The sequence below is a fragment of the Polypterus senegalus genome, chromosome 3, assembly GCF_016835505.1.
Source record: "Polypterus senegalus isolate Bchr_013 chromosome 3, ASM1683550v1, whole genome shotgun sequence".
NCBI classification, from domain to species: Eukaryota; Metazoa; Chordata; class Cladistia; order Polypteriformes; family Polypteridae; genus Polypterus; species Polypterus senegalus.
In genome coordinates, this window is record NC_053156.1 from 96,270,733 (window position 1) to 96,288,986 (window position 18,254).

The 18,254-nt window shown below is 39.8% G+C and overlaps 1 protein-coding gene across 6 annotated transcripts in view; it reads right to left on the bottom strand.

Annotated features, from left to right (window-relative positions):
• The window catches only part of mcm9 (minichromosome maintenance 9 homologous recombination repair factor), a 67,110-nt gene that overhangs the window by 36,594 nt on the left and 12,262 nt on the right, over nt 1–18,254 (bottom strand). For all 6 annotated transcript variants that reach the window (XM_039747643.1, XM_039747646.1, XM_039747642.1 and 3 more), the window contains one exon: nt 15,817–16,133. In XM_039747643.1, the coding sequence (XP_039603577.1) occupies nt 15,817–16,133 (317 nt within the window). The remainder of the gene's footprint in view (nt 1–15,816; nt 16,134–18,254) is intronic.

Sequence of the window (18,254 nt, forward strand, 5' to 3'; positions counted from 1 at the left end):
GGAGTGATGGATGGATTGAACATGGAGGTGGGATTACATCAGGAATCGGCTCTGAGCTCTTTCTTACTTACAATGGTTGACAGACGAGATTAGACAGGAGTCCCCATGGACTATAATGTTTGCTGATGACATTGTGATCAGTAGCGAGAGTAAGAGGCAGGTTGAGGAGACCCTGGAGAGGTGGAGATATGCTCTGGAGAGGAGAGGAATGAAGGTCAGTAGGAACAAGACAGAATACATGTGTGTGAATGAGAGGAAGAACAGAGGTATGGTGAGGATGCAGGGAGTAGAGTTGGTGAAGGCTGAGGAGTTTAAATATTTGGGATCAACACTTCAGAGTAATGGGGATTGTGGAAGAGAGATGAAAAAGAGTGCAGGCAGGGTGGAATGGGTGGGGAAGAGTGTCAGGAGTGATTTGTGACAGACGGGTGTCAGCAAGAGTGAAAGGGAAGATCTACAGGACAGTAGTAAGACCAGCTATGTTATACGGGTTGGAGATGGTGGCACTTACCAGAAAGCAGGAGGGCGCGGGAAGGGGCAGAGTTAAAGATGTTAATATTTGCATTGGGTGTGATGAAGATGGACAGGATTAGAAATGAGTACATTAGAGAGTCAGCTCAAGTTGGACAGTTGTGGAGACAAAGTCAGAGAGGCGAAATTGCATTGGTTTGGACATGTGCAGAGGAGAGATGCTGGGTATATTTGGAAAAGGATGTTAATGAAAGAGCTGCCATGCAAGAGGAAAAGAGGAAGGCCTAAGAGGAGGTTTATGGGTGTGCTGAGAGGACATGCGGATGGTGGGTGTAACAAAGCAAGATGAAGAAGACAGGACGATATGGAAGAAGATGATCCACTGTGGCAACCCCTAATGGGAGCAGCCGAAAGAAGAAGAATAATCAATAAGACTGCCACCTAGGAGGATGCCATACTAATTTGGGATTAATCCAATAACTCCCTTGAGTCTTTTACATTATTTACCTTACCTTTCTTTGTTGTCGTATGTGGGTCCCCAGCCTTCAAACTTATAGTACAGGGTAAGCCAAAAAGAGGTACTACATTTCAAACGTTTATTCTACAAAAACTTTGAAATGCCCACCACACCCCAAGTATTTGCAAATTTCACATTCGAAGGAGTCTTTGGCTACTAACCTGCAGTGTTTTGTTTAGATTAAGAGCAGCAAATACCACAGATGCATTTTAATGGCAGATGCAAGTGTAATCTGGCTAAATTATATTTGGACAATATCTATATATGGAATGAAAGGTGGTTTTTGAGAAAACCGACAGTCATTGTGTGCTATACAGTGGTGTGAAAAACTATTTGCTCCCTTCCTGATTTCTTATTCTTTTGCATGTTTGTCACACAAAATGTTTCTGATCATCAAACACATTTAACCATTAGTCAAATATAACACAAGTAAACACAAAATGCAGTTTTTAAATGATGGTTTTTATTATTTAGGAGAAAAAAAATCCAAACCTACATGGGCCTGTGTGAAAAAGTAATTGCCCCCTTGTTAAAAAATAACCTAACTGTGGTGTATCACACCTGAGTTCAATTTCCGTAGCCACCCCTAGGCCTGATTACTGCCACACCTGTTTCAATCAAGAAATCACTTAAATAGGAGCTGCCTGACACAGAGAAGTAGACCAAAAGCACCTCAAAAGCTAGACATCATGCCAAGATCCAAAGAAATTCAGGAACAAATGAGAACAGAAGTAATTGAGATCTATCAGTCTGGTAAAGGTTATAAAGCCATTTCTAAAGCTTTGGGACTCCAGCGAACCACAGTGAGAGCCATTATTCACAAATGGCAAAAACATGGAACAGTGGTGAACCTTCCCAGGAGTGGCCGGCCACCAAAATTACCCCAAGAGCGCAGAGACGACTCATCCGAGAGGTCACAAAAGACCCCAGGACAACGTCTAAAGAACTGCAGGCCTCACATGCCTCAATTAAGGTCAGTGTTCACGACTCCACCATAAGAAAGAGACTGGGCAAAACGCCTGCATGGCAGATTTCCAAGACGCAAACCACTGTTAAGCAAAAAGAACATTAGGGCTCGTCTCAATTTTGCTAAGAAACATCTCAATGATTGCCAAGACTTTTGGGAAAATACCTTGTGAACTGATGAGACAACAGTTGAACTTTTTGGAAGGCAAATGTCCCGTTACACCTGGCGTAAAAGGAACACAGCATTTCAGAAAAAGAACATCATACCAACAGTAAAATATGGTGGTGGTAGTGTGATGGTCTGGGGTTGTTTTGCTGCTTCAGGACCTGGAAGGCTTGCTGTGATAGATGGAACCATGAATTCTACTGTCTGCCAAAAAATCCTGAAGGAGAATGTCCGGCCATCTGTTCCTCAACTCAAGCTGAAGCGATCTTGGGTGCTGCAACAGGACAATGATCCAAAACACACCAGCAAATCCACCTCTGAATGGCTGAAGAAAAACAAAATGAAGACTTTGGAGTGGCCTAGTCAAAGTCCTGACCTGAATCCAATTGAAATGCTATGGCATGACCTTAAAAAGGCGGTAATGCTAGAAAACCCTCAAATAAAGCTGAATTACAACAATTCTGCAAAGATGAGTGGGCCAAAATTCCTCCAGAGCGCTGTAAAAGACTCATTGCATGTTATCGCAAACGCTTGATTGCAGTTATTGCTGCTAAGGGTGGCCCAACCAGTTATTAGGTTCAGGGGGCAATTACTTTTTCACACAGGGCCATGTAGGTTTGGATTTTTTTTTCTCCCTAAATAATAAAAACCGTCATTTAAAAACTGCATTTTGTGTTTACTTGTGTTATATTTGACTAATGGTTAAATGTGTTTGATGATCAGAAACATTTTGTGTGACAAACATGCAAAAGAATAAGAAATCAGGAAGGGGGCAAATTGTTTTTCACACCACTGTATGTAACTCAGTAATTAGTATGGGAATAAAACACAGCAGAACAAAGAAGTAACTGCCAAAAGCTGTTGAAATGCCAAAAGAACTGAATACAAGGAAATAATAAAAGAAACTTAACTGGGAACTACGAATTGGGAACTGGTATTTACATGCAATTATAAACCCCTTACAATTCTGGCTACTAGGAATGCTTTAGGTACTGAACTACTGTCCAGACCTCTCTGTCCGATTCATATCTTGTTCCAATACTTACTGACTTCTGCATGGAGACTGGGCTCATGTCATCCTGCTACCACCCATTTTTTACCTACCTGGTTTTTGCACCACTGCTCTTTTCCCTACGCACAAAACTCACCCACACTTAATGCCATTTCATTGTGGTTGATGTGCTCACCACCTACCAGCCTTTCAAAGAAAACCTAGCTCAGCCCAACCCCTCCTTTTTATTTCATTTTATCACTGCATCAGCCCTTTTTCCTTTCAGTGCCTTTTGCACGTTGCCCTGATTTACTTGACTGGCAGCTCTCTACTGTGCTCTCTGCCTTACTTGCCAGATCCAATTATCGCGCAGTTGCCATGGTGCCAAGATACTACAATATTTTGGATATTGATAATGTCCATTTTAAAAAGATAAAAACTTTGACAACCTGCTATAGCTTGATTGATAGTGATTACATTTTTTTGTCATTATTTTAAAATTATTTACATTCATGTTGTGATCCCCCAGAAAGTTTGCCAAAAAACCCTTGTGGTTGCAGCTGTTGAGAAATTCTCCTCTATACTGTTTACAGATTAACAAAGAAACTATATGTAAAATTACACCCTCATCACTATGCAAAATAAAATAATGAAACCTGAAATGGTGATTGGAAGGAACCTGCTTGTTCTGAATCCAAGTAGGAAATTGTTATTGGATTTCTGTGCTAGTCAAGTATTACACATAATAAACATTATAAATAAACATTAAAAACAAACATTTACTGAAATAAACTACTGCTTGTGAATTTACATTTTACCACAATACTGTGTAATAATGTGATCTGATTTGAGAAAGCTTTTTCTGAGCACTTTAGTAAAGAGATATTTTCAATTAAGTTATTGGTGAGAGAGAGAGAGAGAGAGAGAGAGAGAGAGAGAGAGAGAGAGAGAGAGAGAGAGAGAGAGAGAGAGAGGGAGGTTAGGAGCACGCGCTAATACAGTTCATTGCCGCACCCACCACATAACAAACCAACTCAGCATCCCAGATTAGAATCCGAGTGCAGCCATGTAACGGGTGAAACCTCTGCACCACACTAGTTCAGATGAAATGGAACAGTGTGAGTTTTTTTTTTTTATGGTGGCGAGTGCCAATTCTGCCACCATCCCCAGGTTTTTCCCTGCAGGTTGGAGGGCCTACATGCTGGGCTGGATGAAGATGACATCATAGCCAGATGGAGCAGAGCAACTGCAGGTTAAGGGCCTTGCTCAAGGGCCCAGCGAAGTATAGTCACTTTTGGCGTTTATGGGATTCGTACCGGCAACCTTCCAATTACCAGTGCAGATCCCTAGCCTCAGAGACACCACTCTGCCCTCCCATTACTCCTGTTATTCGTTAGCTGGCTTATAAATTTGACTCTTTGGGTCAACAATGATGGACTGGAATATGTATGTGAGCACCTGTCAGATTAGTTTAGGATAAATCCCCCTCATACCTTCTTGAGAGCTTTTTCTGTATCTTGGAAGGGTCAAGCTATCAAAAGTGGAAACCAAAGCAAGGAGTTGCAGTCAAAATGTGACTGGTAAGTGAAGCAGGCCCTCTGTGCACGTTTTGCGAACTCAATAACATGAGGCACAATGATCCCCTGGCCATCTGCAGTCAAGGGTGGGGTGCAACCCTTGGCTGGGAATATCGTCAAATACTATAAGGCACGTTTTGTGGACACCCTTTGGGGCAACAGGCTTCTACAAGGTGGGGCATAAAAATGTAGCCCCATACATATGGCGTCTCAAGCAGCAGACATAGTCAGGTGAAGTTAGTGGTAAGTCCCAGTGTGTGTTTTGTTAGTTCTGTTATCTGTGTGCTTGCTTAAGAAAACATCTGCCATAATCACTGGAACAGCACAATTTTATATATATATATATATATATATAATGTTCAAATAGACTCCTTCAACGTGACATATGAGGGAATTGTGCAACACTATCCTGTTGTGAGTGCTCCTGTGACACATGCTATTCAGAAGTTGGTGAAAAACTAGCTCTGTAAACAATGCACTAAAACCAAGAAAACCTTCCATCAGTATTTGTAGATGGAAACATTGCAGAAACATAGTAGTTTACACAGTAGGGGTTAAAGTCCTCATAAGCTAATGCAGAGATTATCACAATAGACAGGTGTCTCATGAAGGTCATGTTAGCATGCACTTCATGATTTGTGGACTTCTTGTTTGTATTCCACACAGCAGGAGGAGATGGCAATAAAAAAGCACACTGGGGGAACATTTCTGTGGGTGAAGTCACTGTGTTGTTTGAAGTGACAAGGATACAAGAGTAAAATAGGAGCAAACCAGAAATATTGAAAGATATGACATGGATATGAAAGGAGTCTCTTCGTTAACACATCTTTTCTAAACTTCACTGAGGATGGGGACAGTGCCCTGGCAATGGGAGATTGATATGGTAGTACAATTTGTAAAAAGAGACTAACCTGTGTTTCTGTTGTCAAGGGATCATACATTACAGGATCCCAGTAAAACTCTAAGTCAGATATTGGAACAAACATTTTTACCAGCATGTGATACATGCAGGGTGACGTGGTTTCTACACTAGCCTTGGAATGGTGGACCAACTCATCATGCTTGCTATTTTAGGAGTCACAGACATAAATACTTCTGCTTGCATATGCGTTGTAGTTTTACAGATAACTTAAAACCATATGCCTTCAACTTGTGGAAGTTGTCACAAATGTATGCATGTAATTTTGTACCTGAATTCACAAGGCAAGTGTTATGTTTGGATACTTGCCATTTAGTTTAGCCCATTCAATGTGGCTATAGTACCTCTGTTCTTTCCAATTGTCATGAATAGGATAATAAAGGATTGTGTAACATTTAATGGAGTGGATCTCCCAACATGAGCAATTCAAACCTGAGTCTGCAAATGTCAACACTGGAAATAGCAGCACTGAAAGAGCAGCTTGCCTTCAGGAGGTTGTAAAGACACAGCTACCAACAGTGGAGTTTAAGTATACAGTGGTACCTCAGGATACATCCTTAATCCGTTCCAGATCCTTTGACTTATACCAAACAGGACGTATACCAAACAAATTTTTCCCATAAGAAATAAAGGGAAAATGATTAATCTGTTCCCATGAAAAAAAAAATCCTATTGTTATTGGCAAATTATACATTGATGGGGTTGTATAAAATAATTTAAACACTGCTTAATACTAAAATACATAAATACAAAAGCAATTAGATGAAATAAATGAAAATTTAACCTCACTTTACTTTTAAAAAACGTCTTTGTTTTTCACAATTGTAGATACCGTCGTTCTCGGCACACGGTATGCATCAGCCAAGTTCCAGATACGCATGTCACCTTCATACTTTTCAACAATCAATTCAAATTTACGCGAAAATACACAAAATCACATGAAAATTCACAGAGAGTTATAGCGCGTACTGATGCTCGTGGGCAGTCGTGGCTTTGTCTCGAGAGAGGTAAACAAGGGTAGCGTGCGGTGTTCTAGCACGTGAGTCGTATTCCAAACAAAGGTCGTATACCAAGCAAAACTTTTCGCATCCAAACAGGATGTATACCATGTTGAACTTATTCCAAAGAGGATGTATACCAAGGTACCACTGTATTTGGTTATTATTAAGAGAGGTGGTAAACAAGATCATGAGATTTAACACAAATGTCCTGCCCCTTCCTGAATGAACAACTGATAAAGAAGCTCAACACCTTTGCCAAACACTGCCCAGGGAAAGCTCTTTTTTTCACTGTACACACTTCCTTAGAAAGGCAAACATTATTAATTAAAAATGTTAGCGTTCCTACACTGTTAGTTTTCCATCTAATCTATTCTGGCAACCAGGTCCATTACCATTCAAAACCAGAGGTCAGAAGTCTACTCAACAGCCACTCAAACTGACGACTGCTTGAGTTTTTCCTTGTATAGATCATCGGTTCTTGCATTTAACATATGTTATCATATTCATTGTCAGTAGATGATAATATACATGCAAGTAAAAACTCCTCATTTGTTAAAATTATGCTGCTTTATCACTTGCTTGTTGGCATGCTAATTTCTTTGTGTTTACATTGAAGACAAGATTTCAAAATATCTGACAAATCTTGTCAAATGTTGTCCATTGTTATAGTTTATGGAGAGATTACTGTTGTATGCAATAAACTCTTAAATATATATTATTTTTTTAAAGGCTCAAGTTTCCATTACACTGGAAATTGTTTAATGCGATTAAAAATGTTAATTAAAAATCATGCACATGCATTAATATTACAATAATCTGCTTTAGCTCTAAAAATAGACACACCGGCACAGACATAAAATGATGTGTTTGTTAATTAAAATCTCAGATCTCCCTGTAAGTATACAAAGCAGGTGAGAAACAGTAATGCATCAAATAGTTGAGCCAAAGGACAAAAAAATATAAACATAAAAAACACATAGCTAGGCTCCTCCACTGAGGAGGGTACCTGGGTAGCTTGATAAATTTCAGGCAGAGTGTCTAGGCCAGTCCTGAGCAAGCCAATGAGCGAGAGCTCAACACATTCATGCCACAAAGCAAAAGCAGGGTGTTCTTCTAATTGTCACCAGAACCTCCCACATACACAGCATAAGTGTCATCTAACTACAGTGCAGTGTGCAGAAGATCACACAGAGAATGCACTAATTCAGAATAGTTAACCAAGATTATCTTAAAAGATTATCAGTTTAAAGATATCCCTGAAAGGATTTAAAAGTGTAAAGCAAGCAATCATGAAAACCTGAAAGTGTCAGGTAAAGCACCTACTATAGGCAGAAGTAGTGCAACAAATGTGCTTGAAAGTCTCCACCTGCCTCTGAGAAAGCAAAGCTATGATTAGAAGTACATTTTTAATCTTGATAAAAGCAGACTACTCTAGAAAGAGCATCAAGCAATATTTTATTCTTCATTGAGAATACACCTACTGGAGTGGAAGTATTTGTAAGTAATGGCAGCACACTGAGGCTCAGATTCGTACCAAGGGTAAAAGATGTGACTGGAGCAATTAATTGCTGACATGGCTACTTCCTGCCTTGACAAAACATCCATTAAATGGAGCAGAGTATTTAAAAAAAACAAACATTAAAAACTCACTAAATTTTGTAAGAAAATGGTTTATGTGAACAAAGACTTTTACATTTTTGTGGCACTGGCTTAAAAAAAATCAAAATTATACAGGATAAATTGAGTTATTTATAATCCATGATTAATATTCATGCATTTTCAAAATAGTGAAAAATATTCCCATCAAGTTGATCTTTTTATATTAACAAATTTTGTCTAACTAACAAAAAGTAGTAACATAAAGAAACAAATCATTTAATTCAAATTCAGCAAAGAAATTAAATTTTTAGTTTTCTTAGGTATTTTAAATTCTGTTGTCAAAGAGATAGCGTGCCTAAAAGCTGCCACTAGGTGGAACTGTTCATCTACTTAACTTGCAAGTAAAGCTACTCATACAAGGTAAGCATATCCAAAACATAAAAAAAAAACAAAATCTGCGGAAAATATAAAATAATGTTACGAACACTAAAATAATGAGTAAATTTCTTTCATGCTTAGTCCTGGAGAGCTCTATGACTGCAGTTTTTCTTTCTAACCATTGTTAAAATTTGTGAGACATTTCTTAATTTTAACAGATTTTATGGTTTCACTCACCCTTTTCCACATTTATACTGTATTTGGAAAAGTGAGGCAGCATGAAAGTCAACAAAAAATCATGTACATTTTTTGCAATAGGGTTGTAATAGGGTTAAAGACTTTATACTAAATTTTTTGTTGCTTTCTTATTTGTAATGTATTTTTCCTTTTAGGTTTTACAGCCTTATTTGTATAGAAATACTGAATTAAATCAAACAACAGACATATATTTTATATATACTGTATATATATAAAAAAAAAAAACACACACACACACTGTATATAGTGTCACACATATTTGTATTGCTCAGTTCTGTTTGGAACTCATGTCTGTAAAGACCTTTCATTGCAATTACTTGTTTTCAAGTATATCTGTTAGATCCCCAAACCCTTTTTCTTGTCCCTGTGTTTATTTCACAATATATTAGTATACTGCATACACAATATATATGGAAGCAACATTATTTTAAAAAGCAAGGTAAATAAGCCTAATCTATCACTGTCTAAAACAAATGCTTGGAACATTATTACATTACATTATGATACACAAAAAAGAAATGAAAATACATGGTCACTACAGATCTGCAGGAGAAAATTTGAAAAGCACTCATCTATAATTAAGATTTAGATCCATTCTGAGAGTTTAAATGCCTGGCATTACAATCTTCATATTTCTAATTTTAGAAAACTGAGAATATGCAACCTTTCAGTACAATTTTAAGCAGTCTCACATAATTTCAAGGTTTGTGCTGAAGTTGTTAGTTAGCTCATGGAGGATTGCTTGTGATGACTTGTGACTATACTGTGGCTTTGTCTATCCAGCAGTCACAAGTTAAAATTAAACATAAGAAGGTATGGAAAATTAATTAAAACATTAAAAGATTAAATATTGGCTTTGAGCAAAATACATTTTCGACATGGCAATGGATCAAATGTACTGTATGTATCCTTTGTGTTCTTGCGGATAACAAAATATTGTACTTTTATTTCAGCTCAAAAAGGAAGAAAAACAAAGTAAAATAAAGTAGTACTTTTCACCAATGTTCTGAAAAGAGGAATGTTTTACTGACTCTGTTAGATTGAAAAGAAAACTGATCACCAATCTATCACTCACTCTTTCATAGGAACCATAAGGAATAATGCTACATATTGTAACATTATAAATTGCAAACACATTTCTTAAAAGTCAAGTCATGTTGGGGAGCATGCACCGGTGGTTGCCGCACCCACCACACGACAAAATAGCTCAGGATCCTGGTTGGCAAACCCCAGGCACACAGGCGGTCCAGTCCCACCCCTCCAGAAATGACCTTCCTCTGGTCTGCCACAGCCAGGTGTTACATGGGTGTCCCCTTGCCCTGGTCCAGCCACTCGGGTCCTCAACAATGAGCATCGTGCAAACCGGACCACCCTCTGGGAATGGCGCCACATGGCTGTAGTGCTGTAACTGATGTTCCCTCACGACTCAGGTAGAGTGCCTCATTCGGGACTTCATGAGCAACCTCTCATTTGACACAAAGTCAAACCAGCAGTACTCAAAGATTCTCCGAAGTGACGCAGTACCAAAAGGAGTCCAGTCTTCATCTCAGGTCACTGGATAGCATCCATGTCTCGCAACCATATAGCAAGACAGGAAGCACCAAGACTCTAAAGACTTACGACCTTCGTCCTTTTGCATTGATATCGGGAGTACCACACACCCCTTTCCAGTGACCTCATGACTCCCCCCATGCTCTCCCAATCCATCTACTGACTTCATTGGAACAGTCCCCAGAGACATGAATCTCACGGCCAAGGTAAGTAAACTTCTCAACAAGGTCGACACTCTCTCCGCAGACATGACACACTGTTAATGGCCTTGACTAAGAGGTCATTAAAGGCCTTTGATCTTGGCTTTTATCCAGGACACTTGCAAGCCCAGACACTCAGACTCCTTACTCAGTCTCTCAAGAGCACTGATCAGAGCCTCCATTGACTCCGCGAAGATCACAGCATCGTCGGCAAAGTCAAGATTAGTAAATCTTTCTTCACCAACAGATGCCCCACAACCTTGCCCAAATCCCAATCCATGCAAGCACTGAGCAGAGTGGGAGCAAGAACACACCCCTGATGAACCTCAAAATCAAATGAGAAAAACTCTGTACTGCACTCACAGCACCAGTGTACAGGCCATGAGATCCAGCAACATTAAGGGTATCCCATGAAGTGTCAGGATGTCCCACAGGGCAGCTCGATCAACTGAGTCGAACGCTTTACAAATATTGACAAAAGTATACAAAGAAAATCGTCCAATATTTGCATTTGTGCTCCATGAGAACCCTCAGTTTTCTCTAAGATTATAAATAACAATGCTAGTAATCCCAGAGTCTTATTTTCTACAATTGATTGCCTACTAAACCCAGGTAACTCAAAGGAATGCCTCCTAAGTACTTCCAGTAAAACCTGTGAGGCTATCGCTGTATTTTTCAATCAAAAAATTTATGATATTAGAAATAACATAGTATATCCCTCCAACACTAAGGATCCTCCTAAACCCCAGCATTCTGTTATAAACAAATTAAACTCTTTCACTAGGACAGATTTACCTGATTTACAAAAAATATCTCAATTAAAACCCTCCACCTGTGTCCTTGATTCAATACCAACAAATTATTTCAAAGAAGTATCGGGAGTGCTAATTGATAATGTTCTTGACATAGTAAATTCGTCATTAGATACGGGGGTCTTCCCAGACTATCTTAAGACTGCTGTAGTTAAACCGCTACTTAAACATAATCTTGACCCCTCGGCTCTTGAAAATTTTAGACCCATCTCTAACCTGCCTTTCTTAAGTAAAGTTCTGGAGAAGGCAGCCATTATGCAGTTAAATGATCACCTAAAAAAACATGCTATTTTTGATAAATTTCAGTCGGGTTTTAGAACAAATCACAGCACAGAAACTACACTCGTTAAAGTAGTAAATGATTTGCGAGTGAATGCAGACAGAGGCCATTTATCTGTTCTCATCCTCTTAGATCCGAGTGCTGCATTTGACACCATTGATCATAATATTCTTAGAAATCACCTTAGTCAATGGGTGGGCCTCTCTGGCAGTGTCTTAAATTGGTGTGAATCCTACCTGACAGGGAGAAAATTCTTTGTTAGTTGTGGTAATTACAACTCAATGTCACATGATATCCAATATGGTGTTCCACAAGGCTCTATCCTGGGTCCGCTGCTCTTCTCAATCTATATGCTTCGATTAGGTCAGATTATCTCAGGGCACAACGTGAGCTACCACAGCTATTCTGATGGCACACAGCTGTACTTATCAATAGCACCTGAAGACCCCGATTCTCTTGATTCACTAACACAATGTCTGACTTGTATCTCAGAATGGGATGAATAGTAACTTTCTCAAGTTAAATAAAGAGAAAACTGAAATCTTAGTGATTGGCAATAATGGATACAATGAGGCTATTTGAAATAAACTGGATACATTAGGATTAAAAGTCAAGACGGAGGTAAAAAGCTTAGGGGTAACTGTTGACTGTAATCTGAATTTTAAATCGCATATTCATCAGATCACTAGGACAGCATTTTTTCACCTAAGAAACATAGCTAAAGTTAGACCTCTGTTTTCAGTTGACTAGATTACTGTAACGCACTCCTCTCAGGACTACCCAAAAAAGACATAAATCGTGTGCAACTAGTGCAGAATGCAGCTGCTAGAATCCTAACTAGGAAAAGAAAATCTGAACACATTTGTCCAGTTTTAATGTCACTACACTGGTTACCTGTGTCATTCAGGATTGACTTTAAAAATCTGCTTATGGTTTATAAAGCCTTAAATAATCTCGCCCCATCTTATATATAGGAATGTCTGACACCTTATATTCCAAATCATACCCTTAGATCCTCAAATGAGTGTCTCCTTAAAATTCCAAGAACAAAGCTTAAAAAAAGTGGTGAGGCGGCCTTCTGCTGCTATGCACCTAAAATCTGGAATAGCCTGCCAATAGGAATTCGCCAGGCTGATACAGTAGAGCACTTTAAAACACTGCTGAAAACACATTACTTTAACATGGCCTTTTTATAACTTCACTTTAACTTAATCCTGATACTCTATGTTCAATTCATTATAATAACTATTCATGGTGGCTCTAAAATCCGTACTGACCCCTACTCTCTCTTAGGTTTCTTTTTCCAGTTTTTGTGGTGGTGGCCTGCGCCACCTCCACCTACTCAAAGCATCATGATGCTCCAACAATGATGGATGGATTAAAAGGCAGAAGTCTACGTGACCATCATCATCAAGTCCTTCCGTGAGAACCCTAAATCCAAAGAGGACTGTTTCATGTATGTTAGATAGAATGCCCAGAGGGGACTGGGCAGTCTAATGGTCTGGAATCCCTACAGATTTTATTTTTTTCTCCAGCCGTCTGGAGTTTTTTTTTTGTTTTTTCTGTCCACCCTGGCCATTGGACCTTAGTCTTATTCTATGTTAATTAATGTTGACTTATTTTATTTTCTTACTGTGTCTTTTATTTTTCTATTCTTTATTATGTAAAGCACTTTGAGCTACTGTTTGTATGAAAATGTGCTATATAAATAAATTGTTGTTGTTGTTGTCAGTGCCAGGATGCGGTAGGTGAGAAAGTGATCACAGACCCTACTGAGGAAGACCCTAGCAAAGACCTCACCCAGCACAGAGAGCAGTGTTATCCCCCTGTAGTTGCCGCAATCCATGCCATCACCCTTCCCTTCCAGATAGGTACAAGTCCCATATTTCAGTCAGCTGGGGTGACACCAGTCTCCCAAATGCAAGCAAAGACTGCTTACAATGCCAGGAGGACAACCTTGCCTCCAACCTGGAGAAGTTCACCCAGATACTACAGACACCTGCAGCCTTCCCAACCCTCAGCTAGTTCACCACCTGTGCAATCTCAGTGAGATTGGGTAGTTCACAGATAATTGGAGGATCAGCCTCAAGAACCGTGGACCTAGAGATATCCAATGTCCTAGCCGGAGTATCAGCTTTAAACAGCTCCTCAAAGTAGCAGCCCAGAAGGTCACAACTGCAGTGTCATCCATAAGGACCGTTCTATCAGCCGCCCTGAGTGTAACTCTCCGAGGAACAGATTCAGATGTGTGTAATCCTTCGATCCTCTGTAAGCAGGATGTGGGTAACTAGACCATAGATGGTGTGTCACTTGCTCACAGATTCCTCTAACAAACGCCTCCTTATCTGCCCTCACAGCCATCCTTCTGATTTCCCGGTACAGACTGGTGTTGCCATCAAGCTATGCGCCAAGACGCCTCTCGATGATATTTAGAGTGCCCTGCGAGATGGAACACCTCCTTCTGGGAACACCGGTTACACCAACACAACCATTAGCAATCTTCAGGGTCTTGTCACGGAAGGTCTCCCACATCACCTTAGGATCAGCAGTTGCACCCGAATCCGTAAGTTCCTCACACAAACTATGCACAAACGTGTCAGAATACCCTGATCTTGGAGTCTGGCCAGGTCCAGTCTCATTTTCCTAGTAGGTGGTAACCTACTGGACCTAAGCTGGATCTTCAGAGTAGCAACAACATGTCTGTGGTCAGAATTCATAAACTGGGCACTTCTGTAGACCCTGCATGTCTGCCCATGAGGATGTGATCGATCTCCTTCACCACACCACCAGTATTAAAATACCAAGCCCAATGATGCGGCTCAGGGCACTGAAACCAGGATCCAGGGATTTGCAGCTCCTGACCTTTTGCAAAGTTAATGAACAAGGAGCCACTTTCAAAACTGTCACCAGACCCATGAAGAACAAGACAATCCTCATAGCCAGCCCTGTCAGTGCCAGTGGCTGCACTGAAGTCACCCACGACTAGAGAAGTGTCACCTCGTGGGCAACCATTAAAAACCATGCAAAGTTGTGAATAAAATGCCTCCCTCTCCGAGACATCACTCACCATGGTCGGAGCATACACTGAGACAACAGATAAGGCACCCACAGAGTGCCGTAATTGGGGTCTCATAATATGCTCGTTGAAAGGAGTGACATTGGACACCATCGGAAGGAGCCGATCTGCTACAGCAACAGCTATTCCCCAAGTATGACAGCCATCAAAGGGCAACTTCTCCCAACCATCCAAGAACAGTTTGGTGACGAACAAACGCCTTTTCCAGCATGATGGAGCACCGTGTCATAAGCCAAAAGTGATAACTAACTGGCTCATTAAACAAAACATCGAAATTTTAGTTCCATGGCCAGGAAACTCCCCAGACCTTAAATCAGATCAAGAACTTGTGGTCAATCCTCAAGAGGCGGGTGGACAAACAAAAACCCACAAATTCTGACAAACTCCAAGCACTGATTATGCAAGAATGGGCTTGCCATCAGTCAGGATTTGGCCCAGAAGTTGATTGACAGCATGCCAGGGTGAAATGCAGAGGTCTTGAAAAAGAAGGGCCAACACTGCAAATACTGACTCTTTGCATAAACTTAATGTAGATGTCAATAAAAGCCTTTGAAACATATGAAATACTTGTAATTATACTTCAGTATACCATAGAAACAACAGACAATAATATTTAAAAACTTAATACTTGTGTCATTCTCAAAACTTTCGACCACTACTGTATAGAGGTTGAAAGTATTTGAATAAAGTAATTTAACCGATTTAATAAAAATTCATACTAGTTTATTTAGATCTTCTTTTCCTGATCCAACTGATATCACCTTATAGAAAAAGTAACAACAAAATATTGTGTGAATACAACTTTTCTGTAACCAACCATATAGTGCACTAGTCATAAAAGCTTGGAAGAACAGTGGATAAAAGATACATCAGTATAAAATATGGTGGCACAGTATGGATCATATGATTACTTGGAAATAAGTAGACAGATGTACAACCAAAACATAGGCATCACATTTACCGATAAAGAATTCAAATACTGTCCCCAATCCCATGGTGTTTCAAGATATCAATTAAAAAGTAATTCTTAAACCGACTTAAACCAATTACTCACCTGAAATTCTAGTATGAAGATTTTGCTTCATTTTGTGATCTTTAGGTGTTGAAAGAGACTGTACTACAAACATGGCAGCTCTTTGTAAAGCACTATCGAATATTAAAAGTACATCATTTGGAAATGAGTTAAAGTATTCTGCCACTTCCATGTTTGTCTCAAACAGGGTTATGGCATTGATGGCTACAGAATAGTGAGCTTCTTCATTGGTTTCCTTTAAAATCTGAATTATGTCAGTCCTGTGATATTCCAAAACAAAGGATTCAAACACCTGGCCTATAAAGGCTACTTGTTCTGGACTCAAAACCATCATGAACCTGTAGAAATATTAAAAAAATATTAGCATAGGTAAAATACACAGCCAGCATGGTCTAAAATAATTGAACAAATCATCCTAAAAGTAAATTCTGCTGCTATTAAAGGGTTTCATACCAATGAGAAATAGTCTTTAACAGAGTTACCCAGCTAAAACATTTTTTACATTTTCTTAATGCTTTTTTGGCAAACACGTTCTTAGTCAACTTTATAAAATGTTTCAGACTCTGAAAACAGATACAATAGCTTGACCTAAATTTATAGTAAATTATTACAAACATCTAGAAATACCTACCAAAATAAAAGAACACACATGTAATTTGTTCCATTAAGGTTTTAAGTAACCAAATAACACCAGAAACGTTTTAATGAGCCTTCAACAACAACCATCATCAACTGTACATGGACACACTACGCCACCATTGTTTCATAAGAATTTTTCGTATTTACTGTTTTGATAACAGTGGCAGCATCAATGCTCTAGAATATCCTATAAGTGTTCAGTCAGGTTGAGATCTGGCAACTGTGAAGACCATATATTGTTTAAATTGCCCACAATCTGGCTGAGAAAATTGTCATTGAACATTTGTACATTTTGGATGCGGATATTGCAATCCTGGAAAACTATTACTATCTGAAGAGAAACATATGAAAACAGAATGAGAGAAGCACTACAATACAGGGATTCCAGTGACCAGAAAGTGTCATCAGCTATCTTTGAAGTAAGGAGAGGGCGAAAATGGAGGGCAGAGTAAGCAGTGAAGGTGGTACAATCATGCTTAAGACAAAAAGCGTTGGTTTGCAAAGCGGGCGTTGGATACTTCACAAAGGTTTAGGCTGGCAAGACCCAGGGCAGGAAGAAACACCATCTTATTCAGAAAGAGGTTCGAGCAGGTGTGGAGGAAGAGCAGATGAGCAGGACAGTTGGGCTCAGACAACACAGAGTGTGGATGAGGTGGGAAAGTGTATTGCAATGCAGGATTACCTGGTCTGACATCATGCAGGAAGACTTCTACCATGTCCAGTTCCTTGTGGAGGCTATCTACAGTATAATGCCCTACCTAGCCCAGCAAACCTACATGCCTGGGATAAAAGCGAGACATCATCCTGTCCTCTGCAAGAAGATGCTTAGAACACCTCCTCAGCAGCTGCCCAAAGGCCATTGGGGAAGGCCACTGCCACCGGCACCACAACCAGGTGCTCAGAGTGGTTGCCGAAAATATAGTCTCTGATATCCGGTCCAGCAAGGACCATCACATCATGAGGATGTCCTTTGTGAAAGCTGGAGAGAAACCATGCCCACAATCAAAAACAACAATGGGCCTCTTCCCTATGGCACCCAACTGAAAGCTGCATGTTGACTTGGATAAACAGGGCATTACAGGAGAGGCAAGGAGGAGGGCCAATAGTAATAATAATAATAATTCTTTGCATTTAAATCCGTGAGTAAAGCTGCAGAGAAAGCCACTAGGTGGCTTTGGATTAAGAGGACAAATCCGTGGGTGGCTGCTACTGGGACGCAAGTCTGGGCTTGATCAATGCCGGCTGGTTCATCTAGGTGAGGGTGCCTGATGTTGAAAGACCCAAAACACCTCATAACCCCAGGAACATCACAGAAGATGCATCCCAGGGCATCTAGAAGATGTACAGTATCTTACACACTGTGTTATCACTCTGTAATCACGGACACTTCGGGCAGCCTAAACCATGAAAAGGAAAATGTGCCCTCACCTTGAGAAAGCAAACCAAAAACATTCATATTGGGGGGGAAAAAGCATTTAAGCCTTCAAACTTTCTTAAGTGCACCACCATGTATATACCTGCTTCTTGAAGTCTAATTCACTTGATCTGAATAGTTTTTAATTACTGCTTACATTCTTTACATCTTACTCCCCCCATGAGTGCATCTAAATTTAATAAACTACTTGCGAACTACAGTTCAACAAAAGGATCTCTCACTGTAAAGGCGGAAAGACTTTTTGTGATAAAATTTCCTACTACACCCATGTTATCTAATTTTCAGCATACTGGGCAAACTTTGGCACTGAAGCTTCTGCCAGATACACCTACATAATCAGTTCTTCCTCAAAGTCAATGAGATTCTTGCTTACTAGTCAACACCT